The sequence below is a fragment of the Mirounga leonina genome, unplaced genomic scaffold (assembly GCF_011800145.1).
Source record: "Mirounga leonina isolate KUSES-001 unplaced genomic scaffold, KU_Mleo_1.0 Mir_55, whole genome shotgun sequence".
Classification (NCBI taxonomy): Eukaryota; Metazoa; Chordata; class Mammalia; order Carnivora; family Phocidae; genus Mirounga; species Mirounga leonina.
The window spans coordinates 2,021,696-2,041,103 of NW_023270816.1; the positions used below are offsets into that span (position 1 = coordinate 2,021,696).

The window sequence follows — 19,408 nt, forward strand, 5'->3', positions numbered from 1 at the left end:
CGTCTGCCTTCGGCTCAGGTCATGATCCCCGGGTCCTGGGATCGAGCCCCGCATCGGGCTCCCTCCTCAGCGGGAAGCCTGCTTCTCCCTCTCCCATTCCCCCTCCTTGTGTTCCCTCTCTCGCTGTGTCTCTCTCTGTCAAATAAATAAATAAAATCTTTAAAAAAAAAAATTAAATAAAATGAAGGAAGCCACGTAAAAGCTCCTCAGTAGGTGTATGTGATTAAGGAAAGATGAGATGGTCCATGGGAAGTCTTTTGTTATGTAATACTTTAAGAAAAAACACATCTGTATCATCTGCCTGGTGAGTTTCCCTCCCCCTCCCCCACCTCCTTTGCAAAGGGGCCGAAATGACTGTGATTTTCTTTAACAGGGAAGGAACATTTTTTCTCACGATTACGTGTTTTGGTGTGGCGATTTCAACTACCGCATCGATCTCACTTATGAGGAAGTCTTCTATTTTGTCAAACGCCAAGACTGGAAGAAACTTCTGGAATTTGATCAGCTGCAGCTACAGAAATCAAGTGGGAAAGTAAGTTGGGCTCTTAAGTCACCAGCACACTCCGCTGGAGTCAGAGCTGCTTGGAAGGGCCGCGTGTCCGCATCAAGCGCAGCCCTGTGGGAGGCTGCTGAATGCTGACCACCCCGCCTGTACTCACAGGCCAGCCGTGTAGGGCCTGCCGCACTTATATGTACTCAGCCACCAAGTGACACTCCAAGTACTCTGTTTTCGGGAGATCTCGGTTTCTCAATGGTGAGCACACACACATTAGAACAATATTTGATATACTTTATATATCAACTGCTGTGGATAATCCTCCAGACCATCCTACAAATTAGGTATTATACCCATTTTATAGACAAGAAAACAGAGGCCCAGGTCAAATGAGTCCAAGGTCACACAGTCAGTACACAGAGCCATGATGCAGTCCACAACTGTCAAACTACAGAGTTCATGTTTATCCCCTACATGACCAATGTGCAGTTTGTTTTTTTTTTTTAAAGATTTATTGATTTATTTTAGAGAGACAGAGCATGAGTGGGAGGAGGGGCAGAGGGAGAGGGAGAAAATCTCAAGCAGACTTCCCACTGAGCGTGGAGCCTGATACAGGGCTCCATCCCATGACCCCGAGATCATGACCTGAGCCAAAATCAAGAGTCAGATGCTCAACTGACTGAGCCACCCAGGCGCCCCCCCATATGCAGTTTTTTAGTGACTCCTTAGGCTATGATGTGATAGGAAAGATTCAAGTATGGGATCTGTCCTCAGTTCTTCAGGGGCACCCTGGCCAGCTTCCAGATGACCCAAAGTGTATCTTCTCCAACTAATACCGTCTGCTCATTTTGGTGCCTGTTAGCTTTGTAGCAGGTGGGGCTCAGATGACAGAAGCGCAGCCCCGCTCCATTTACCTTTTGAAAATAATACAGCTGGTCCAGTGTGCAGAGCTGGGGGAGGTAAGGTCTTTCCTACAGCGAGATTCAGACATTCCTCGGGGTTTTCTGTTCACTCCCCGCTCAGCCCTGCCCCGGATTGCCAAAGGGTGTCCAGATGGAAAAGTAACCACACCATACCTCTCTAGAACAGGTTTTTCTTCCTTCCTCCTACCAGTATTGTCCACACCCTTCCACAGATGCACAGAGAGAAGTAGTGAGGTCTGTTCCAGGGTCTTCTCACGGCCCTGGGGCTGGATCCAGAGCTAAACAGAAACAGAATTTAGTTTCAGTTCTGTGCTTCTATTTACCCAACTTATTTAGTTAGCAGATATCAACGAAGGCCTTGTTAGGTACGGCCGGGCATTGCGCCAGGTCTGGCACTGAGCGGATGGGCACCTGGGATCCTCACCGCGAGGTGATACATTGGATACCCGAGGTGGGTGGGAGATCCTGGGGTGGTGTGTAAGTCAGTGGAATGAATAATCATCACTCTCTTGCTAACAAAATAGCACACACGTGTTCAGTTTTATTTTTTAATTTTTTTTTTAAGATTTTATTTATTTATTCATAAGAGACAGAGAGGCAGAGGGAGAAGCAGGCTCCCCACTGAGCAGGGAGCCCGATGCAAGACTCGATCCCAGGACCAGGATCATGACCTGAGCCGAAGGCAGATGCTTAACCATCTGAGCCACCCAGGCACCCCACGTGTTCAGTTTTAAACATACTTACAACTATAATGTAGATTCTGTGTCTTTTTAGGAAGAGAGCACTCTGGAATGGGCTTTTCTGTTTTTTGTTTTTGCGTACGCTGTACAGAATCTAGGAGAGCTAAGGTGGTCTTGGTCTTTTCTCCCAATAGATTTTTAAAGACTTTCATGAAGGCGCCATTAATTTTGGACCTACCTACAAATATGACGTTGGCTCGGCCGCCTACGACACAAGTGACAAATGCCGCACCCCGGCCTGGACAGACAGGGTCCTGTGGTGGAGGAAGAGGCACTCCTTTGACAGGACAGGTGCGTGAGATGTGTGCGCGCTCAGAGCTGGTGGAGGGTGAACGATCAATAGCATAGAAGGCAAGTCAGTCACGTTTATTCAGCACAGCGCCCTTTGCTACATAAATAGCATCTCTCTTGATAACCCCAAACTACAGGAAAGCCATTCCAGTTGGTAGCCCCTAAGCTTTGGAAGTTGTGCTTTGGGGAGCCCCCTGGCTCTCCCTGCCCCCACATCACGGCTGTGCCCCCCGCACACACACACACACCACGCCGTCTGCCTTCTGAGTGGACAGCAAGGAGAGAAGCCGCGCTCTTCCTCTCCAGTGACTCACCCTCTCACACACATGCACTTTATCCCGCGCATTTCGTTCAACCAAGCGCTGACCTGCTTAAAGCTCCAATTACACATCGAACGTGAGCCAGACACAGAAAAGAAGAGTTTTTTCTCAATTCATTGCCAAGTACATTTTGAATTGTTAAGTGATGGCCAACTCGCAAGGCAGTTGATTTAGAGCGCCTAGAGGTAAAACAGCTCTGCTTTTCTGGCAAGATGGATGCAGAGATTTCAAAGCAGGGGATCCCGTCGTTCAGATCAGTCTTTGGACATCTGTGCTCATCCCCGGGGCACCAAGAGGCAGGCATACCGTGATGTCCTTAGCCGCGGCTTCGCCTACCTAGGGGGCTGCAGACTTCCTGTGTTCCAGTGGGCCCTGGGATGGGAACCCCAACAGCTACGTCTGCAGTCCCACTCAGCTTGTCCACTGGGGAGGAAGTAGGCAGCACTGGGTCCTCTACATAGATTATCTACCCTAGACCCCCCAGGCCAGCTCAGCAGGGTTTCCGGCCCAGCAGGTTAGAGCAGACGAGTCTGGGACAGGTGTGTCTGTGCGGTAGATCCCTGGTGTAGGCTTCCTCAGTCGGCATTCCCTTGTGTTGATACTGTTTTCTGTTGTATGTGGGTCTCTCGATTGGAATCCCTGTGAGTAGCTGGAGAGCTCAACCTTCTGGACAACGATGTCGAGGCTGAAACCACCGTCAGACATTCCTGGTCTCCTGGTGCCCTCAAGTATTACGGCCGAGCCGAACTACAAGCGTCTGATCACAGGTACGGCCCTCGCCGCCTCGGGCACCTTCTCCTGGGCTGCGGAAAGCGACATCTGCTTATCCCCGCAGAGAACGGACTTGCGGTCCCCCCCGGGATGCGTGTGTGCACGCGTGTGAAATACAGTAAAGAGCGAAGAGTAGTGTGACCAATAGCTTTGTCCCCACCACCAAGAATGAATCCGTGTTGGTATTGTAATTGCTCGTATCATAAATGACCTCATTTATGAAAATTGCAAAGATGCAGCCTGTAGTATTTTGCAGTTTAAATTCCCACAAATGATGTCATTGTGCACCTTGCTTTTTTGTCACTTCTTGTCTTTGAGATACAATCACGTCGGCATTACAGACCTGGCTTATTGCCTTATAATTGCTGTCCAGTATTCCACTAAGTGTATCGATGGAATTTACCCATTTACCTACTGGTGACATTTTTTTCTAATATTTTATCATTACAAATGTGAAATGGTTTTTAAGTGTTGGATTCTGAGTTCTTAAATGCTCTGAGCTGTTGGTTTGGCCTGGCGTGTCTTGCATTATGGATGGAACACAGCAGCAGGGTCGGTCAGCTCGATGTGCGCTGGGACCAGCCGCAGAGGGAGAATAGTCTCGTGGAACATCTTTAAAGAGACAGAGGATGGCATTTGAGGGTGTGAATAGGAAGGGTTTGATCTTCCCATGGCTGCTACAAAACTAGCCTGTCAGTTTCAACTTCTACAAGGAAGGAAATTAGGAGAGAGAGTTGGTGGTCAAGAGCCGGTCAGCCAGTAGGTCTAAATCTTTAGATATTCTAAATTCTTAGGAAACCTGTTGTGGCAAATCCACACCTAGAAATGAACCTCGGGAAATCTCCAGTTATAGGACTTTCTATAGCAAAGTATCAGTTTGCTAGTTCAGTGAGTGTCTTTTTTTTTAAGATTTTTTTTTTTTTTTAAATTTATTTGAGAGAGAATGAGAGACAGAGAGCATGAGAGGGAGGAGGGTCAGAGGGAGAAGCAGACTCCCTGCTGAGCAGGGAGCCCGATGCGGGACTCGATCCCGGGACTCCAGGATCATGACCTGAGCCGAAGGCAGCCGCTTAACCGACTGAGCCACCTAGGCGCCCTAGTTCAGTGAGTGTCTTTAGAAGCAATTCATTTAACCTCTATTCACTGAAGGGCCTTGTATACCAGGCCCTGTCCCTGGCACAGTGAACAAAAGAGACAAGACCATACTCTCATGGAATTGTTTAATGAGGACAGACAGACAGTAAACAAATGTGAAAGGAAAAATAGTAGTGACAAGACTCAGACAAAGGGTTGGTGCTCTTTTATACCCAGTGTTCAAGGAAGGCTTTTCGGATATGATGACCGTGGAGCCCCAGACCTGAAAGAAGTGAGAGTATGAGCCATAGGGGTGACAGGGGGAGAGCATTCCAGGGCAAGGCAGTGAACCTTCAGGGATCCAGAGAATCAAGGTGGAGTGGAAAGAGTAGAGGAGGTCATAGGAGCTGGGCAAGCAGTGCAGGCCATGTGGAACCCCGCGGGCCACAAGAACGTTGGGTTTGACTCAGGCTGAGGAGTGGCATTATCTGACGAGGTGTTGACAGAATCAGCCCAAGAGAGTCCAGTGGGGCCAGGGAAGAAGCTCGTGCAGTAAGCAAGGGCAGTGCCAGCCTTGGACCAGATGGTCACGGGTCCCCATGGCGAGAAGCAGTTGGGTTCTTGATAGATTTTGAAAGTGGAGCCCACAGAATTGCCTGACAGATTGGATGGGGTTTTGGGGGGGAGCAGATTTGAGGAGGACCCCAGAGTTTGGCCTGAGCAGCCGGAAGGACGGAGTAACCTTCGCTCTACTGGGATGCTGGGAGCTGCAGATCTGGACATACTGGTTTGAGGTGTGTCTTAGACATTTGTGGATTTTTCCGATTACAGAAGCAGAACCCCTCAGTTATTGACAGTTAGGGGAGACCTACGTCCACAAACAAACCCTCCGTAGTTCCACCCTCTGAGACAGGGTCTGCAGTGGTCTGTTAGGTGTCTTCTGCATTTTCCGTGTGCGTTAGAAGACTTTACACCAAAATGTTAACCTGTGTGCGGTGTGTGCTTGTGTGCAGACGCCCTTTCACGTACAGGTATGCGTGTGAGGACATTAGGATTATATTTTGCAGACTTATCATTTTGCTTTACTACATTCATATTTTATTTATTTATTTATTTATTTATTTATTTATTTATTTATTTATTTATTTTAAAGATTTTATTTATTTAGGAGAGAGAATGAGAGAGAGCACATGAGAGGGGGGAGGGTCAGAGGCAGAAGCAGGCTCCCCGCTGAGCAGGGAGCCGGATGCGGGACTCGATCCCAGGACTCCAGGATCATGACCTGAGCCGAAGGCAGTCGCCCAACCAACTGAGCCACCCAGGCGCCCCTACATTCATATTTTTAAATTAAACGTTTTATGTTGAGGTAATTCTAGATTGGCACGTGCGGTTGTAAGGAATAATACAGAGAGCTCGGGTACTCTTTCCCAGGCCCTGCAGTGGGGAGGTCCTGTCACTCTGTAGCACAGTGTCGCCACCAGGATAGCAGCCATGTCACTGTCAAGACACAGAACATCCCCTTCATCAGAGGGATGCCTCCCGGCGCCTTTTCACAGCCCTGCTCCCTAACCCCTGTCCACCACTGCTCTTCTCCTCCCTTTCCATAATTTCTTCATTCCAAGCATGTTACATAAATGGAATCAGAATGGGGCGGGGGGGACTGGCTTTTCCCCGCCAGCCTCATTCTCTGCAGATTCATGCAGGCGTCCCGCGTATCTGTAGCCCATTCGCATCCCTGCTGGGGGCGCTGCCCGCGAGCACCTGCACCTGCCCCCGCCTTCCTCAGCGAGGAGGCTTCTCTTAAGCGTGTGCGGTTTCTCCCAGAAGGTTTTCTGCCACTCACTTAGTGCATATCCCTGCATCAGATTTTTCTCCATCTTCTTTTTTTTTTTCTAGATGCAAAAAAACCCCCAAAAATCTAACAATGGCGATATAAGTTTGTGGGAGGAGCATACTGATTATCACTCACATCTCTTCATTTTTGCAGTGTTCCCTGGTTTTAAAGGTCACTGCCATATCATCTATTTTGTCTTCTGTTTTGTTTCCACTTAATACTGTATTATAAAAGTCTTCAAGAAGATTACATAATCTTCATAATAGAGGATTTCCTAAATTTTTGTAAAGAGAGTAAACCCACCCCTCTAGCACAGTGGCAATAAACGATTGCATTATTTCCTGCTGATCTGTTTTCCTGGGGATGTCAACTCGACTTCTCTGACATTATTCTTATTAATTGTGTAAAATATTATCATATGGCTGCACCATAACCTGTTTCCCTGTCATGGGACAGATAGACTGTTTCCCCTTCCCCCTTCCATCAACAGTGCTGTAATAATCATCCTGTGTATAAATCTTTGTGTGAATCTCTGGTCACTTTCTTAGAACAGAGTCCTAGAATTAAAATTAGTAGGTTAAAAGAGATGAACATTTTTGAGATTCTTAACAGCAATTGCCAAATAGCCCTCCAAAAAGCTTGAACCCCTAGCCAAGGGGGAATTCCCACTTCTCTCCATCCTTGGCAGTACTGACTAAAACCACATAGAAAAATCTCTGCTAATGGCTGGCACTGTTTTTTCTAAACCACCCTTAGGTGAGAATGCCAAGACAATGCTAAGATTGGGCAAAGATAGAATCTGAAAGCCTAGGACAGGACAGCCAGGTGCTGGCACTGGGCTGGGGCCACACCCGTGGGTCATCGATGTTTGCTCTTCACAGCGGAGCTCTGGGGGTTGGGACCTGCTCGGCCCCGTTACCCGTCACCTGTCTTCCCTCTGTGTCTAACGCAGACCCGTGCTGGCGATCGTGGAGGTGGAAGTTCAAGAAGTCGATGTGGGTGCTCGGGAGACGGTGTTTCGGGAAGTGTCCTCTTTCCAGGGCCCCCTGGATGCCACCGTCGTGGTCAACCTTCAGTCACCAACCTTAGAAGAGAAAAACGAGTTTCCTGAAGATGTGCGCACAGAACTCATGCAGACCCTGGGCAATTACGGGACCATCGTTCTTGTCAGGTAATTAGTGCCCCGGCTGGTGCGGGTCCCATGTGCGTGTTGGGTACATGGCCGGCCAGAATCCACGAGAGCTGCCGGATTGTTCTTGGCATTGACTTGGCCCATCTCATTCATTCCAGGATCAACCAAGGGCAGATGCTGGTGACTTTTGCAGACAGTCACTCGGCTCTCAGCGTCCTGGATGTGGATGGTATGAAGGTAAGTCGTGCTCGGTCACCCATGGAGCGGGGGGCTGCTTACTCCCCAGAGTCTTCTTGGGCACCACATGAGGGCAGGAACTAGCACCCTTCCTTCTGGTGTCTATTTCTGGTCCCCTCATTGAGGTCTCTAATGTCCAGCCCTGGCCACTTGCAGAATTTGGGGGGAAGAGCAAGTGTTAGAAAGTAGATCCCCCTGAGTCACTGGGTCTGTCTCAGCTCACACCTGCACATGGGAGGGCATTGCAGTCCTTCTCTTTAGACAGTGTATTTTGGACTATGCAGTGTACAAGGAGTTCCCATTTTGATAATATCCTGGTTTTACGTTCACATGGCATGAAAAGCTGGAGATGATAATTCAACTTTTATTTGGGTCAAACGTGAGCTCTGCTGATCTTGCCTGAGGTCTGGACCCTCAACTTTTCATGGCAAAACATGAAGATTGGCCTGCTGCTGATGCAGGAGTTTGAGCCAAATGCCCTTTGAAAGCATGGGGTTGGTTCTGAGGTCTGTACTCCTTCTCAGATGGCCACTGTGTCCTCAGGTGAAAGGCAGAGCCGTGAAGATCAGACCAAAGACCAAGGACTGGCTGAAGGGTTTGCAAGAGGAGATCATCCGAAAGCGGGATAGCATGGCCTCCATGTCTCCCACTGCCAATTCCTGTTTGCTGGAGGAAAACTTTGACTTCACAACTCTGGACTATGAGTCAGAGGGTGAGTAGCTTTGCAAGGACCTCTTGGTCATTGTGGCGAGGCCAGCAGGCAAGTTCCAGCAACCAGCATGAGATTTTCAAGACCCCTTCTCACACCTAAGGTGACGGGCGGTCCTTGGATCACAAGCACTATATTCTATGTGCTCGGTTTGGCACATCTAGGGGTGATGCATGAAGCAGTAAGACCTGGAGCTGTCTGAAATGACAGTGAGAACAGTGTTTTTGAGGCTGTCTGGGCTGTGGGCTCAGTCCGTGTCTCAGGCCTGAATGGAACTGGCGTCCTGTACCTGTTGACACGTGGGCGCCCCCAGGCTGCTGGAGGCTGGGCCGCAGGCATCCCGACGCCGAGCAGCAAGCCCGGATGGTGAAACAGACCCACTGCCCGAAGGCTGTGCCATTTACCCTCATTGTGCACTGTGACATTTCCTTCCCCCAGGGGATATTCTCGAAGATGATGAAGACTATTTGGTGGATGAACTAAGTCAGCCTGTGGTCTCAGATGGCGAGATGGGCGGGGACAGCCTCTCCGAAGCCCCCAGCTCCACAGCAGCGGTGCCTGTCAGCAAGTCACCTGCACTCACTAAAAAGAAGCAGCACCCGACCTACAAAGGTAGCTTGGCCCTTCCTTTTCTAAAGAGCCTCTGGCATCCGATCTGCTTTCTCTCCGCACCAGGGCATTGCATGAGGCCACCAGTTAAGTGCTCCCAGCCCACGCTAGGGCTGAAACCACAAGTCCTAGCAAGTGGGTGGAAACCGGGCTCTGGGCCCGTATCCAGCTACCACCACACTGATTTTCTATGTGCTTTTTATTTATTTATTTTTACCACTGGTACCGTTACAGCTTACCAGATCCGTGGTAATCCCTGCTTCTTCAGTATGTTTAAATGGCCACAGCCCTGAATTGGTTTTACATTTGTAATTCTGTTTTTCTTCTCCACAATGTATATTTCAATCCCGTAAGAGACATACTTATTTTTTTATTGAAATATAATTGACATACAACGTTATATTGGTTTCAGGTGTACAACTTAGTGAACCTGTAATTCTATACATTACGCAGTGCTTGTGGTTACCATGTGTCACCATATAATGTTGAAACAGTATTATTGACTGTATTCCTATGCTATACTTTTCATCCCTGTGACTGATTTTAAACTGTAAGTTTGTATCTCTTAATCTCCTTCACCTATCTCCCCCTCCCCCCCTGGGGAGTCAACAACCAGTCCTCTGTATGTATGAGTCTGTTTCTGGGTTTGGGTTTTTTTTTTGGCTGTTGTTTGTTTTGTTTTTTAGGTTCCACATGTACGTGAAATCATACTTGTCTTTCTATGTCTAATGTATTTCACTTAGCACACCGTCTGGGTCCATCCAGTATCTATGTCCTCAGTGCTGGGGTCTGGTTACATTCCTATAACATGTTATTACACAGTAATATGATACATTAGCATCATTCTATCATTGAGACTTAAGCAAAGAGGGACTCAAAGTCCCGCAGATTAAACTGCAAAGCCCTAGGTTATATGGTGTAATGGCCCTTTTGAATAAGTTTTAAAGCCCGCTGGCCTTTCATGGGCTGGAAATTAGGGTCGTTTGTGCCCCAGCCCCAGACTCTCCCACAGCCACAAGTGGATTCCCAGTGCCGCTCGCTGTGCCTTCCCCATTGGAGGAAAGCTCTTGTCTGGTAGGTTCGGCAGCTTAGCATGTGTCAGGCCCCTTTGAGCTGCAGCTGAGAATACAGAACGGGGTGAAAGTGAATTGAGATGCTTCCCAGGGAAGGTAACTTGCCGGGAGAGGTGCAGACACCCCCAAGCCCCTTTGTGCCATGGTCCCAAAGGTGGTTAGTAGCCTGGCTGCATTGAGCCATCAGGAGCTCTTAAATGTACAGTTGCTGATCCCCATCATGGAGATGTGGGTTTGGCAGGGGTGGGCTGGGACCCTGAAAATCTGGTATTTCATGAAGCTCCCCAGGTGACTGAGATGCATGGCTGGGTTTGGGGACCATTGCCCAATCGAGGTGGTTCTGTGCACTGCACATCCAGAGGGCTCCTGCCCTGAGTGGAAGTGGCTGAAGGGGCATGCTCTTCAGATAGCAGGCAGTCCTTTTCTGCAGAAGTGGCCATCATTCAGGAAGCCTCTCGAGGGGAGGGCACATATGTGCACCAAGACCTCTTGGAGTGAAAAATTAGTAGAGGGGCATGGGGCTATGTGGGCAACCTTGCCACCTGGCAGGTGTCGAGAAGGCATGTCCTTGATGCTGTGGGGGTTCAGGCATTCCCATTAGAAGGAGAAGCCCTGCCTCTTCCCAGCTCCAACCTCAAAAATACATGGGTTTGAGCTGTTGGAAATGTGAGGGGTGGAGCGTCTGAGCCAAAAATCGGGCTATGCTGTAGTGTGGGAGAGAAGACCTGCAATTTCCCTGAACTTATGTGTAATAAGTGTATATGTAATAAAATCAAAGCAGTCACGTCCTCACGCCCCTCCGAGCCTTAGAAGGTATTTGCAGGACAAGTCAGGAGGTCGATCACCTGTGAAGTAGCTGGCAATGGGTGACGATGGGCAGGGACGCCCCATACCAGGAGCTTGCCCCCAGATGGCAGGCTACCCTGTGGGCAGAGACAGAGAATATTCTCAGCTTCCAAAACCACAGTCCTGTGTTAGAGTGAGGAATTCAAACTGAGGGGCTCTGGTCTTCAAGTGTCTCCTCTACTCTGTGTGAGTCTCCTGCATTATTTTAGAAGGAGACACCCCTACCCTTGGAAAAATTTCCATGTCTCTCATGTCTGGACTGGAAGCCTTGTCCACAGTTCATCTCCTGTTCCAAGCAGGCAGTGGGTGCCCCACTCCCGCCCTCCCATGCCAGCAGAGAGGGGCCCCCTGCCCTGCGGGGGGCCCTTCTGCAGTTGGTTCTGCGCAGACCCGAGTCCGGGCCCTGCCTCACGCCTCACTCGCGTTCCACCATGTCCTCCAGATGATGCTGAGCTGGTGGCGCTAAAGCAGGAGCCGGAAGCAGTTGGAGATTTCCGGCACCGTTCTCCAAGCAGGTCTCTGTCGGTTCCCACTAGGCCTCGGCCACCTCACCCACCGCAGAGACCCCCCCCTCCAAGTAAGACTTTGTTGCTTTCGGCTTCCACCATGCCTGCTGGGAATAACCCCTATTTCCTGCTACTCAACACCTGCCTCTGAGTCGCTGCTGCCTCGCTGGGTCCCCAGCGCCTTCCCCTCCTCAGGCTCCTTTTTGTGTCGATCCCAGAGATGGTTGTGTTTCTCACAGCAAACTACGTGATTCTTGTACACAGCTGTTCGCCTTCCCGTAGCCGTGGTTTGCGTTAAGGGGCTTTCTGTTGGAGATGGTAGAGAATGGAAAATGGAGGGGGCCGCCAAGCAAAGACCTTCTAGCACCTTCCTCCCCAGCCCCGCAGAAGTGGCCTTCTGTCCGTGCCTGCTTCCCCCCTCCCTGTTTCCCAGGGCTCCAGGAAGCCCTGATACCCGGCCCTCCAGGCGTCCTGGCTTCTGCGGGCCCACACCTGCTGCCCCTGGCGTCCGGCCACCTGAGGATGGGCCCTTCCCGGCCCGGCCCCGCGGACGGCACTCTTCATCCTGTCTCCTCCAGAGCGGTCCTTGGCCCCTCAAGCTTCCCTTAAGGACCTGAAAAGACATTGGTGACGGGCTTTTGAGCACTTTCTGTTTTACCTCTACTGTTTACTTCTTTCCCCCCACCCCGAAAGTGTGACAGTCAGAGATTTTCCCTCAGGCTTTACTTTCCCATTGGGTTCATCTTGGCTTACGTCACATTAGTAATCGATGGCAAGCTGGAAGCACGTGACTTTTTAAGCATGTTCTTTCCTTTTCTGAGTTAACACTCAGAGATTAAAATACTAAATAAGTAAAAAGTAAAATTTATATCGTATTGTGAAAATTTACAAAAATAGATACGTATAAAAAAATAAAATTTTAAAATGCACTTGATAGTCTACAAGTAACAACTGTCAACCACAAGACTTCTAGCCTTTTTCTGATTATGTACATCTATACCTACATGTGGTTATTTATTTATTTTTTACAAAACTGGTATCCACTCTGCTTGGTCCTTTGTCTTTCATCTAATGTCTGTGTCTTTAAATGTTCTTTTTTTTTTTTTTTTTTTAAAGATTTATTTATTTATTTTTAGAGAGAGACCAAGCTCATGCCAGTGTCAGGGGAGGGGCAGAGGGAGAGAGGGTCCCAAGCAGACTCTGCACTAAGCACAGAGCCTGAGCGGGGCTCGATCTCACAACCCTGAGATCACGACCCGAGCCAAAAGCAAGAGTCGGACATTCACCGACTGCGCCACCCAGGTGCCCCTGCATGTTCTAAAATATGATTTCCTAATGACTGTGTCATTTAATATCATTTATTCCCCTGCTTTGGGATTTTTTAGATTTTGCCCACAAGCCATTTTTAAAATGGGGTCCTAATAACAGTAGTGTATTTTAAACCACTCCAAAATACATTGACTTTTATATCAGATTTTTGACCCCCCCCAGGATGTTAGATTAAAATTTGCATTCAAATAATACTTATCTAGGGAATAGGCACAAACTGAGAATCAAAAGAGAAATTTAATACCGACCCTGTGGATGCCCACCTGCCCCACACAGGCTGAGACCCTAACCGTGTCCGTGGTTGGACTGGCTCTCGGCTGGCTGGGAATTGGCCTCAGAGCAGCTGGTGACTTCACTAAGATTGAGACTCTGCCCTCGTTGGTTTTCACAGCTGGTTTAGTGGTGAAAAAGTCGGCGTCGGACGTGTCCATCTCCTCCGGCACCCATGGGCAGTACTCGATTTTGCAGACGGCAAAACTTCTGCCGGGGGCACCCCAGCAGGCGGTGAGTTCTTCTGTGTTTGGTTCAAAGCAAAACGGGCCAGCATTTCAAACCCAAGGGATCTGCCCCATGGTCCATCTTCGGCCCCTAAGATCCTGTGGGATTGCCTCTTCTCAGTGAACACATATACCTACATCTCTTTACCCTCTGCCCGCCCACCAGCGCGCTCCCAAACCCAGAACTCAGGAGCAGATCTGTTACAGGGTTTCTGCATGGTTGTACAGAGTGTTAGAGAGAAAATCTTACTTGATGAAAAATCCCACGTGTCCCTGTGTGGTGGAACTGTTAGTTTCCAGACTCCTCTACTTCTCTCCTTTCTGAGGCTTGCCGTTGACCTTGGTGTACAGAGCAGTGCTCGATAGAAGGCAAAATAGGAGAAATTCAGATCAGTTGTCTTGAGAGAAGAGGCTAAGAAGAAGGGGGGTAATAGGGCCTAAATAGTGCAGTAGGGGAACACTAGTAATAACCACAGTGAGGGAGGATTGTAGAGGCGGAAACTTCCAGAGGATGGCAGTGAGCTGCTCAGGAGGACAGGAGGTGACGGTCAGTGGCATGGAGGTGAGGGAGGTGAAGCCGGGGTGCTGGGTGGAGGCGAGCTGTCCCAGGAGGCTGGACAGATATCACGCGTGATAGCAGGAAGAGGGAATGACTGGGCCTCAGTAGTTGACAACAGTGAAGGCAGGTAATCAGTGGTAACCCAGAGGTTTGGGTTAAGAGGGAGAAAGGTGAAGAGGTAGAAAAAGTTACTTTCGAGAAAAGAGTGGAAGGTGTTTTAATAACTTTGCTGAGCTGTGGGAGAAGTGGCTTCTGATGGTGCTTTCTGGCTTTTACCTGGTTAATTAAATAGATAGTGGTATATTCACAATGCAAAGACCTGTAACCAGCCAGTTTGGGAGAGGAGGCTTGCAAAGACCTTGTAACCAGCCAGTTTGGGAGAGGAGGCTTGCAAAGACCTTGTAACCAGCCAGTTTGGGAGAAGAGGCTTGCAAAGACCTGTAACCAGCCAGTTTGGGAGAGGAGGCTTGCAAAGACCTGTAACCAGCCAGTTTGGGAGAGGAGGCTTGCGAAGACCTGTACCCAGCCAGTTTGGGAGAGGAGGCTTGCAAAGACCTGTAACTACCCAGTTTGGGAGAGGAGGCTTGCAAAGACCTGTAATCACCCAGTTTGGGAGAGGAGGCTTGTCAGCTCTGAATTATTGCATTCCTCTTCTTGGTATGAGAGTACTTCCAGGAGGAGGCTTGAGGGATGCAGTCTAGATTGGAGTTTGTGTTTAACTCCTGTCTGTTGGAGCCCCGTGCCCCTCACCCCTGCAGATTGATCAGTAGGCAGTAAGCGGACCAGGCGAGCCTGTTTTCCTGCCTCTGTTAATATGCTTTTCTTCTTGTTTCTCTCCTGAAGCCCAAAGCCAGGATGGGGATAAGTAAACCCTACAATGTCAAGCAGATCAAAACTACCAATGCTCAGGAGGCAGAAGCAGCCATCCGGTGTCTCCTGGAAGCCAGAGGAGGTGAGTGTTCTCCTGGGGCTCTCCTTCTGGTCTTTTATGCATCTTCCTACTAGAAGTGGTCTGGAAGAGAAAGTAACTTTTTTTTTCTTCCCCCCTGGAGGGGGTATTAAATTGGAAGCACCCTTTAGCAACATTTTATAAAATTCCACTACAAATGTTATTATCCATTTAAAATTATATATTTAAAATTCAGTAAGAATATAGAAATAACCCCAGGATTATTAAGAAGCACTTTAAGGGAGAGACTGAAATAAACAAAAATGGATTTTAGAAAAGGATAATGCTCCAGGCACTAACTCATTCTGCCAGCTCCATAACAAGAGGTAATTTGGGACCCATCCCTATTTCAGGCACAAAACCTTCTTTTTAAATCACCAGCAAGTATAGATTCTTTACTGTCAGGCGGGGACCTCTCCCCCACTCTACTGCCAGTTAATTTTTTGTTGCTGTTACTTCACCTAACCCATGTTAATCATATTAATCATAATCACATTCAAAATTGTTGATACTAATATTTTTTAGGGTTGTTGTTGTTTTGATTGTGTACAAATATCTCTTTTAGAAAGGAGAGCTCATGCCCTCTGAAAAGCCATAGCCAATCACAACTGTCTATTTGCTTTTAGGCAGGATATGTAACTTATTTGGAATTCCAAGTAACATTGAAGGAGGGCACGAATTAAGAGGTCGAGAAACACTGTTGTAGGATAACACTATCATGAGTGGTTTCTTTATTTATTAACAAAAAATAATACAATTGTATGGATGTTAACCACCCACGTGACCACCAACTGATGAATGGATAAAAGGTAGTGTAACAACTATATAGCGGAATATTATTCAGCTATAAAAAAAGAATGTATTCATATATATGCTTTATCATGGGTGAATCTTGACCATATTATGCTGAGTAAAAGCTAAACAAAAAAGGTTATATATTGTATGATTCCTTTTATTTATTTATTTGAGAGCATCCGTGGGGTGGGGAGAGGGAGACAGAGAGTCTTAAGCAGGCTCCATGCCCAGTGAGGAGCCCAGCACAGAGCTTGACCTCACGACCCTGAGGTCATGACCTGAGCCAAAATCAAGAGTCGGATGCTCAACTGACTGAGCCACTCAGGCACCCCGTACGATTCCATTTATACGAAATGTCCAGAATAGGCAAATCTATACAGAGAGAAAGTTACTAGTAGTTTCCAGGGGTCGGGGGGAGGAGGGAATGGAGGGGCGACTGCTAATGGGGGACAGGGTTCCTTTTTGTGGTGATGAGGATGTTCTGGAATCAGATAGTGGTGACGGTTCGTACAACTCCAGGAGTATACTAAAAAACCCCTGAATTGTATCCTTAAAAAGGGTGACTTTCATGGCATGTGAATTATATCTCAATGAAGCTACTTTTTAAGTGTTCTATGAATGTAGAGGTTAGGAAAGGTTTGAGATCTGAAATCTCCCGGGGATCCCAGCCTAACATTTTCTTGGTCATGAGCCCTGCTGAGATTTTGAGACGTTTCGGATTGCCTCCCCAGAGAAATGCACACAGACATAAAGCTTTGCATATAATGTCTGGGCCTCAGTGATCCCCCATGAAGACCATCCCTGTTGAGACGGTGAACATGAGAAGCTGGGAGCTAAACCTAGCTGGTTGGTCCTGACAGCCCTTAGAGATTTTTTTGTTTTTAGAAAAAAGGAAATACGTTGCCTTAGCAAATTACTCTTAGGGTGTGAACTGCCTACAGATTAAGTCATGCAGCGAATCACCCTGTCCTGTCCACTTCAGCCGTCCGTACACCTGTGTGTTTCAGGTGCCCCAGGAGATGCCCTAACTGCCACATCCCTGAGGGACCCAGGGCCTTCCAAACCAGAGCCCACGGCAGGGGTGGCCCCGCTCCTGCCCCGGCGGCCTGCGCCCAGAGTCCCCACCATCAAGAAGCCAACCTTGCGGAGGACAGGAAAGGTAAGAAGCTGTAGCAGAGCCTCTTACTGCCAAGGGGCTCCAGGGTCTGGACTCCCGTCCTTGGGGACGCTGCTTGACCACCGCTTCCCTCCTTCACACGCCCGCGTGTCCTTGGCTCTTGCTGAGCAGAAAAACCAGGAGTCTCTCGCGGCGATGGAACAGCTGGGAGGTATCAGGCCTCTGGAGTGTTCTAGTGGAGCCCCCAAACGAAGCCCTTGTGGGATACTTTTTTCCTGTTTGTGTGTCTCCGTATCGTGTGCACGAGGTTGCACGGGTACAGATTTTTATTTGCCGGTCGGTGGATTTGCAGTGGGGTCGCGCTCTGCGCGGCCTCTGATACCGGGGCCTGGACACCTTCTCTTGCCACTTTTCTTGCAGATTGTGTTTTGCTCTCGCTCTCAAGCTTCTCAGCCTTGCTTGCTGCTTCAGAGACATGAGTTTGTCAGGACAGTGGCAGCCCAAAGACTGGCACCTCTAGAGACATCTGGATCTTCCGTTTGATCTCGGTGTTCTAGTAACGGGACCCTCGGTAATCCGTTGGCTGGCCGTTCCCGAGTGACTGCCGCTTTCCACCCGTGGCGCGTGTGCAGTGTGGCTTTGGCGCTTGCTCTGTGTTCTCCGCATTGGTCTGCCCCACATTCGCACCTCGCGTCTGTCCATCTGCCCTGCCCCCTTACAAAGCAGACCTCTTTCCTCCTCCTCTTCCCTGTGCCTGCTCCGTCTTTTCTTTTAAAAGCCAGGGCAGAAGTGGGTCATTTTCCCAGGCCGCCACGCAGGAGTGACAATAAAAGGCTGGTGGAGAAGGATTGTTTCTGCGGTTTGTTTTCTAAAGAATCAGAGGAAATGCTGATGCTTTACGATACGAACAGCTCCTTCCATGCGAAAGCTCCCTTTTGTACCGTGCAGTTGTTTTGTGATGGTTTTGAGTCAGAACCGAGGAAGTGATGCTCCTGTGTGAAATGTGCCGTCTACTGTAGTTAAATTGATCAAAGATTTAAGGAGCAAGCCGATCCATTAGCCCTTCAGTTAGCTTACTGCCCTCACATAAGTTCCATCCGCCTTGCATGGTACATGCTGAATTGTCCAAGCGGTGGCCTCAGAGAAGATAGTTTCCAGAGGTTCGCTTTTAATAAAGGAAGAGCATGACCCCATTTCCTAAGGTAACAAGGGAAAAACTAGTTTCAGAATATTCACCGTGTGGCCCTGGTTTTCAAGTTTCCACTCCTATGTCGTTGGACCTGCTGGTACTTGACAGATGTGTGTTCCCCCTGCGCTCTCTTGTACCTGGTCACACTTCAGCATCCCAGACATTCTCAGATCTCGAATTTGCTAGAATGTCCGCTTAGCCCCATCTCTGCTCCCCCTGCTGACACCGTCTGGGTGCTGACCCCCGCGCCCCCAGTGCTGGCTTCTGACTGACTTACACTCTTGGTCCTGCCTTTCCTCAGCCTGAGTCACCGGAAGACCAGTTTGGGCAACAGACGGTCCATTTTACGGTCGGGCCCCCAGAGACAAGCCTTGAACCCCCCCCTCTAGCAGCCGTCCCTCCTGTTCCCAAACCGAGAACACTTCAGCCTGGGAAGGGTACCGAGAGGAAGCCGAGCGGGGGGCCGCCAGCCCCAGACGATGCCCCTCCCGTGGCCACCCCACCGTCCCCGCTGGAGGTTCCGCCGCCCGCGCCCCAGGCGCCCCCGAGGAGGAAGAAGTCGGCCCCCGCCGCCTTCCACCTGCAGGTGCTGCAGAGTTGTGACAGCCCGTTCCTCGCGGTCCTCCCCTGCAGCGGCCCCAGCGACCGTCCCCCCGCACACCCACCCGACGGGGACGCTCTCCTTCCACAAGCCGCTGACCTCGGCGCTTCCTACGCGGCGAGCCCTGCAACCCCCGGCGCCGAGCCGCCCAAGTCCGAGGCGGCCTCCCTTCTTGGTGATTTTCAGGATCCCTTCTGGAGCCTTCTCCACCACCCGAGCCTGTTGAAGAATGCCTGGCTCTCCAAGAGCTCCGACCCGCTGGACTCGGGGACCAGGGGCCTGGAAAGAGCACACACAGCCCCGCTGCAAGGCTCTGCCTCGACTGCCCAGGAGCTGCCGCCGGGGCGCGGGCCGAAGGACTTCGATCGCTGCGTGACCGGCAGTGACCAGGACAAGAGGACGGTGCTGCAGGTGTTTGACCCGCTGGCGAAAACATGAGTAGGAAGCGTGGACAGCGGCTCTCCTGCAGAAAGTGTGCCTTCTTCCCTCAGGCGTCCCTTCACAGGGAAAGCCCGGAGCCTTGGCCTCAGCCCCCCACCCCCCCACCCTCACCCCTGCTAAGAGACCACTCTTTAAAGGCGCACTGAAAAAACATTTGGATTTCTGGCACTCGTGTGTACTTTACAGAAATTGTGTCTCTTATTCAATAAGATGATTATTCAGCCACCAAGATCGGTTTTAGTCCAGACTCGTGCATTGCAGTTTCCCCTCAGGGGTCTGAGAAACCTCTGGTTAGATTCGATGTGTGGATCTGAGGACAGGGAATCTAGCTGATAATGTCCGAGAAGTTCTTCCCTGGTTGGATTTTCCA

General features: G+C 49.6%; 1 protein-coding gene across 1 annotated transcript in view; it reads left to right on the top strand.

Annotated features, from left to right (window-relative positions):
* The window catches only part of LOC118001977 (synaptojanin-2-like), a 96,227-nt gene extending 77,095 nt beyond the window's left edge, over positions 1-19,132 (top strand). Inside the window, exons 16-27 of the mRNA XM_034992195.1 lie at positions 374-532; positions 2,294-2,450; positions 3,420-3,537; positions 7,402-7,620; positions 7,740-7,818; positions 8,362-8,530; positions 8,966-9,139; positions 11,498-11,632; positions 13,282-13,394; positions 14,790-14,898; positions 16,698-16,849; positions 18,298-19,132. Coding sequence (XP_034848086.1) covers positions 374-532; positions 2,294-2,450; positions 3,420-3,537; positions 7,402-7,620; positions 7,740-7,818; positions 8,362-8,530; positions 8,966-9,139; positions 11,498-11,632; positions 13,282-13,394; positions 14,790-14,898; positions 16,698-16,849; positions 18,298-19,035 — 2,322 coding nt within the window. The 3' untranslated portion in view covers positions 19,036-19,132. The remainder of the gene's footprint in view (positions 1-373; positions 533-2,293; positions 2,451-3,419; positions 3,538-7,401; positions 7,621-7,739; positions 7,819-8,361; positions 8,531-8,965; positions 9,140-11,497; positions 11,633-13,281; positions 13,395-14,789; positions 14,899-16,697; positions 16,850-18,297) is intronic.
* Positions 19,133-19,408: the final 276 nt, after the last annotated feature.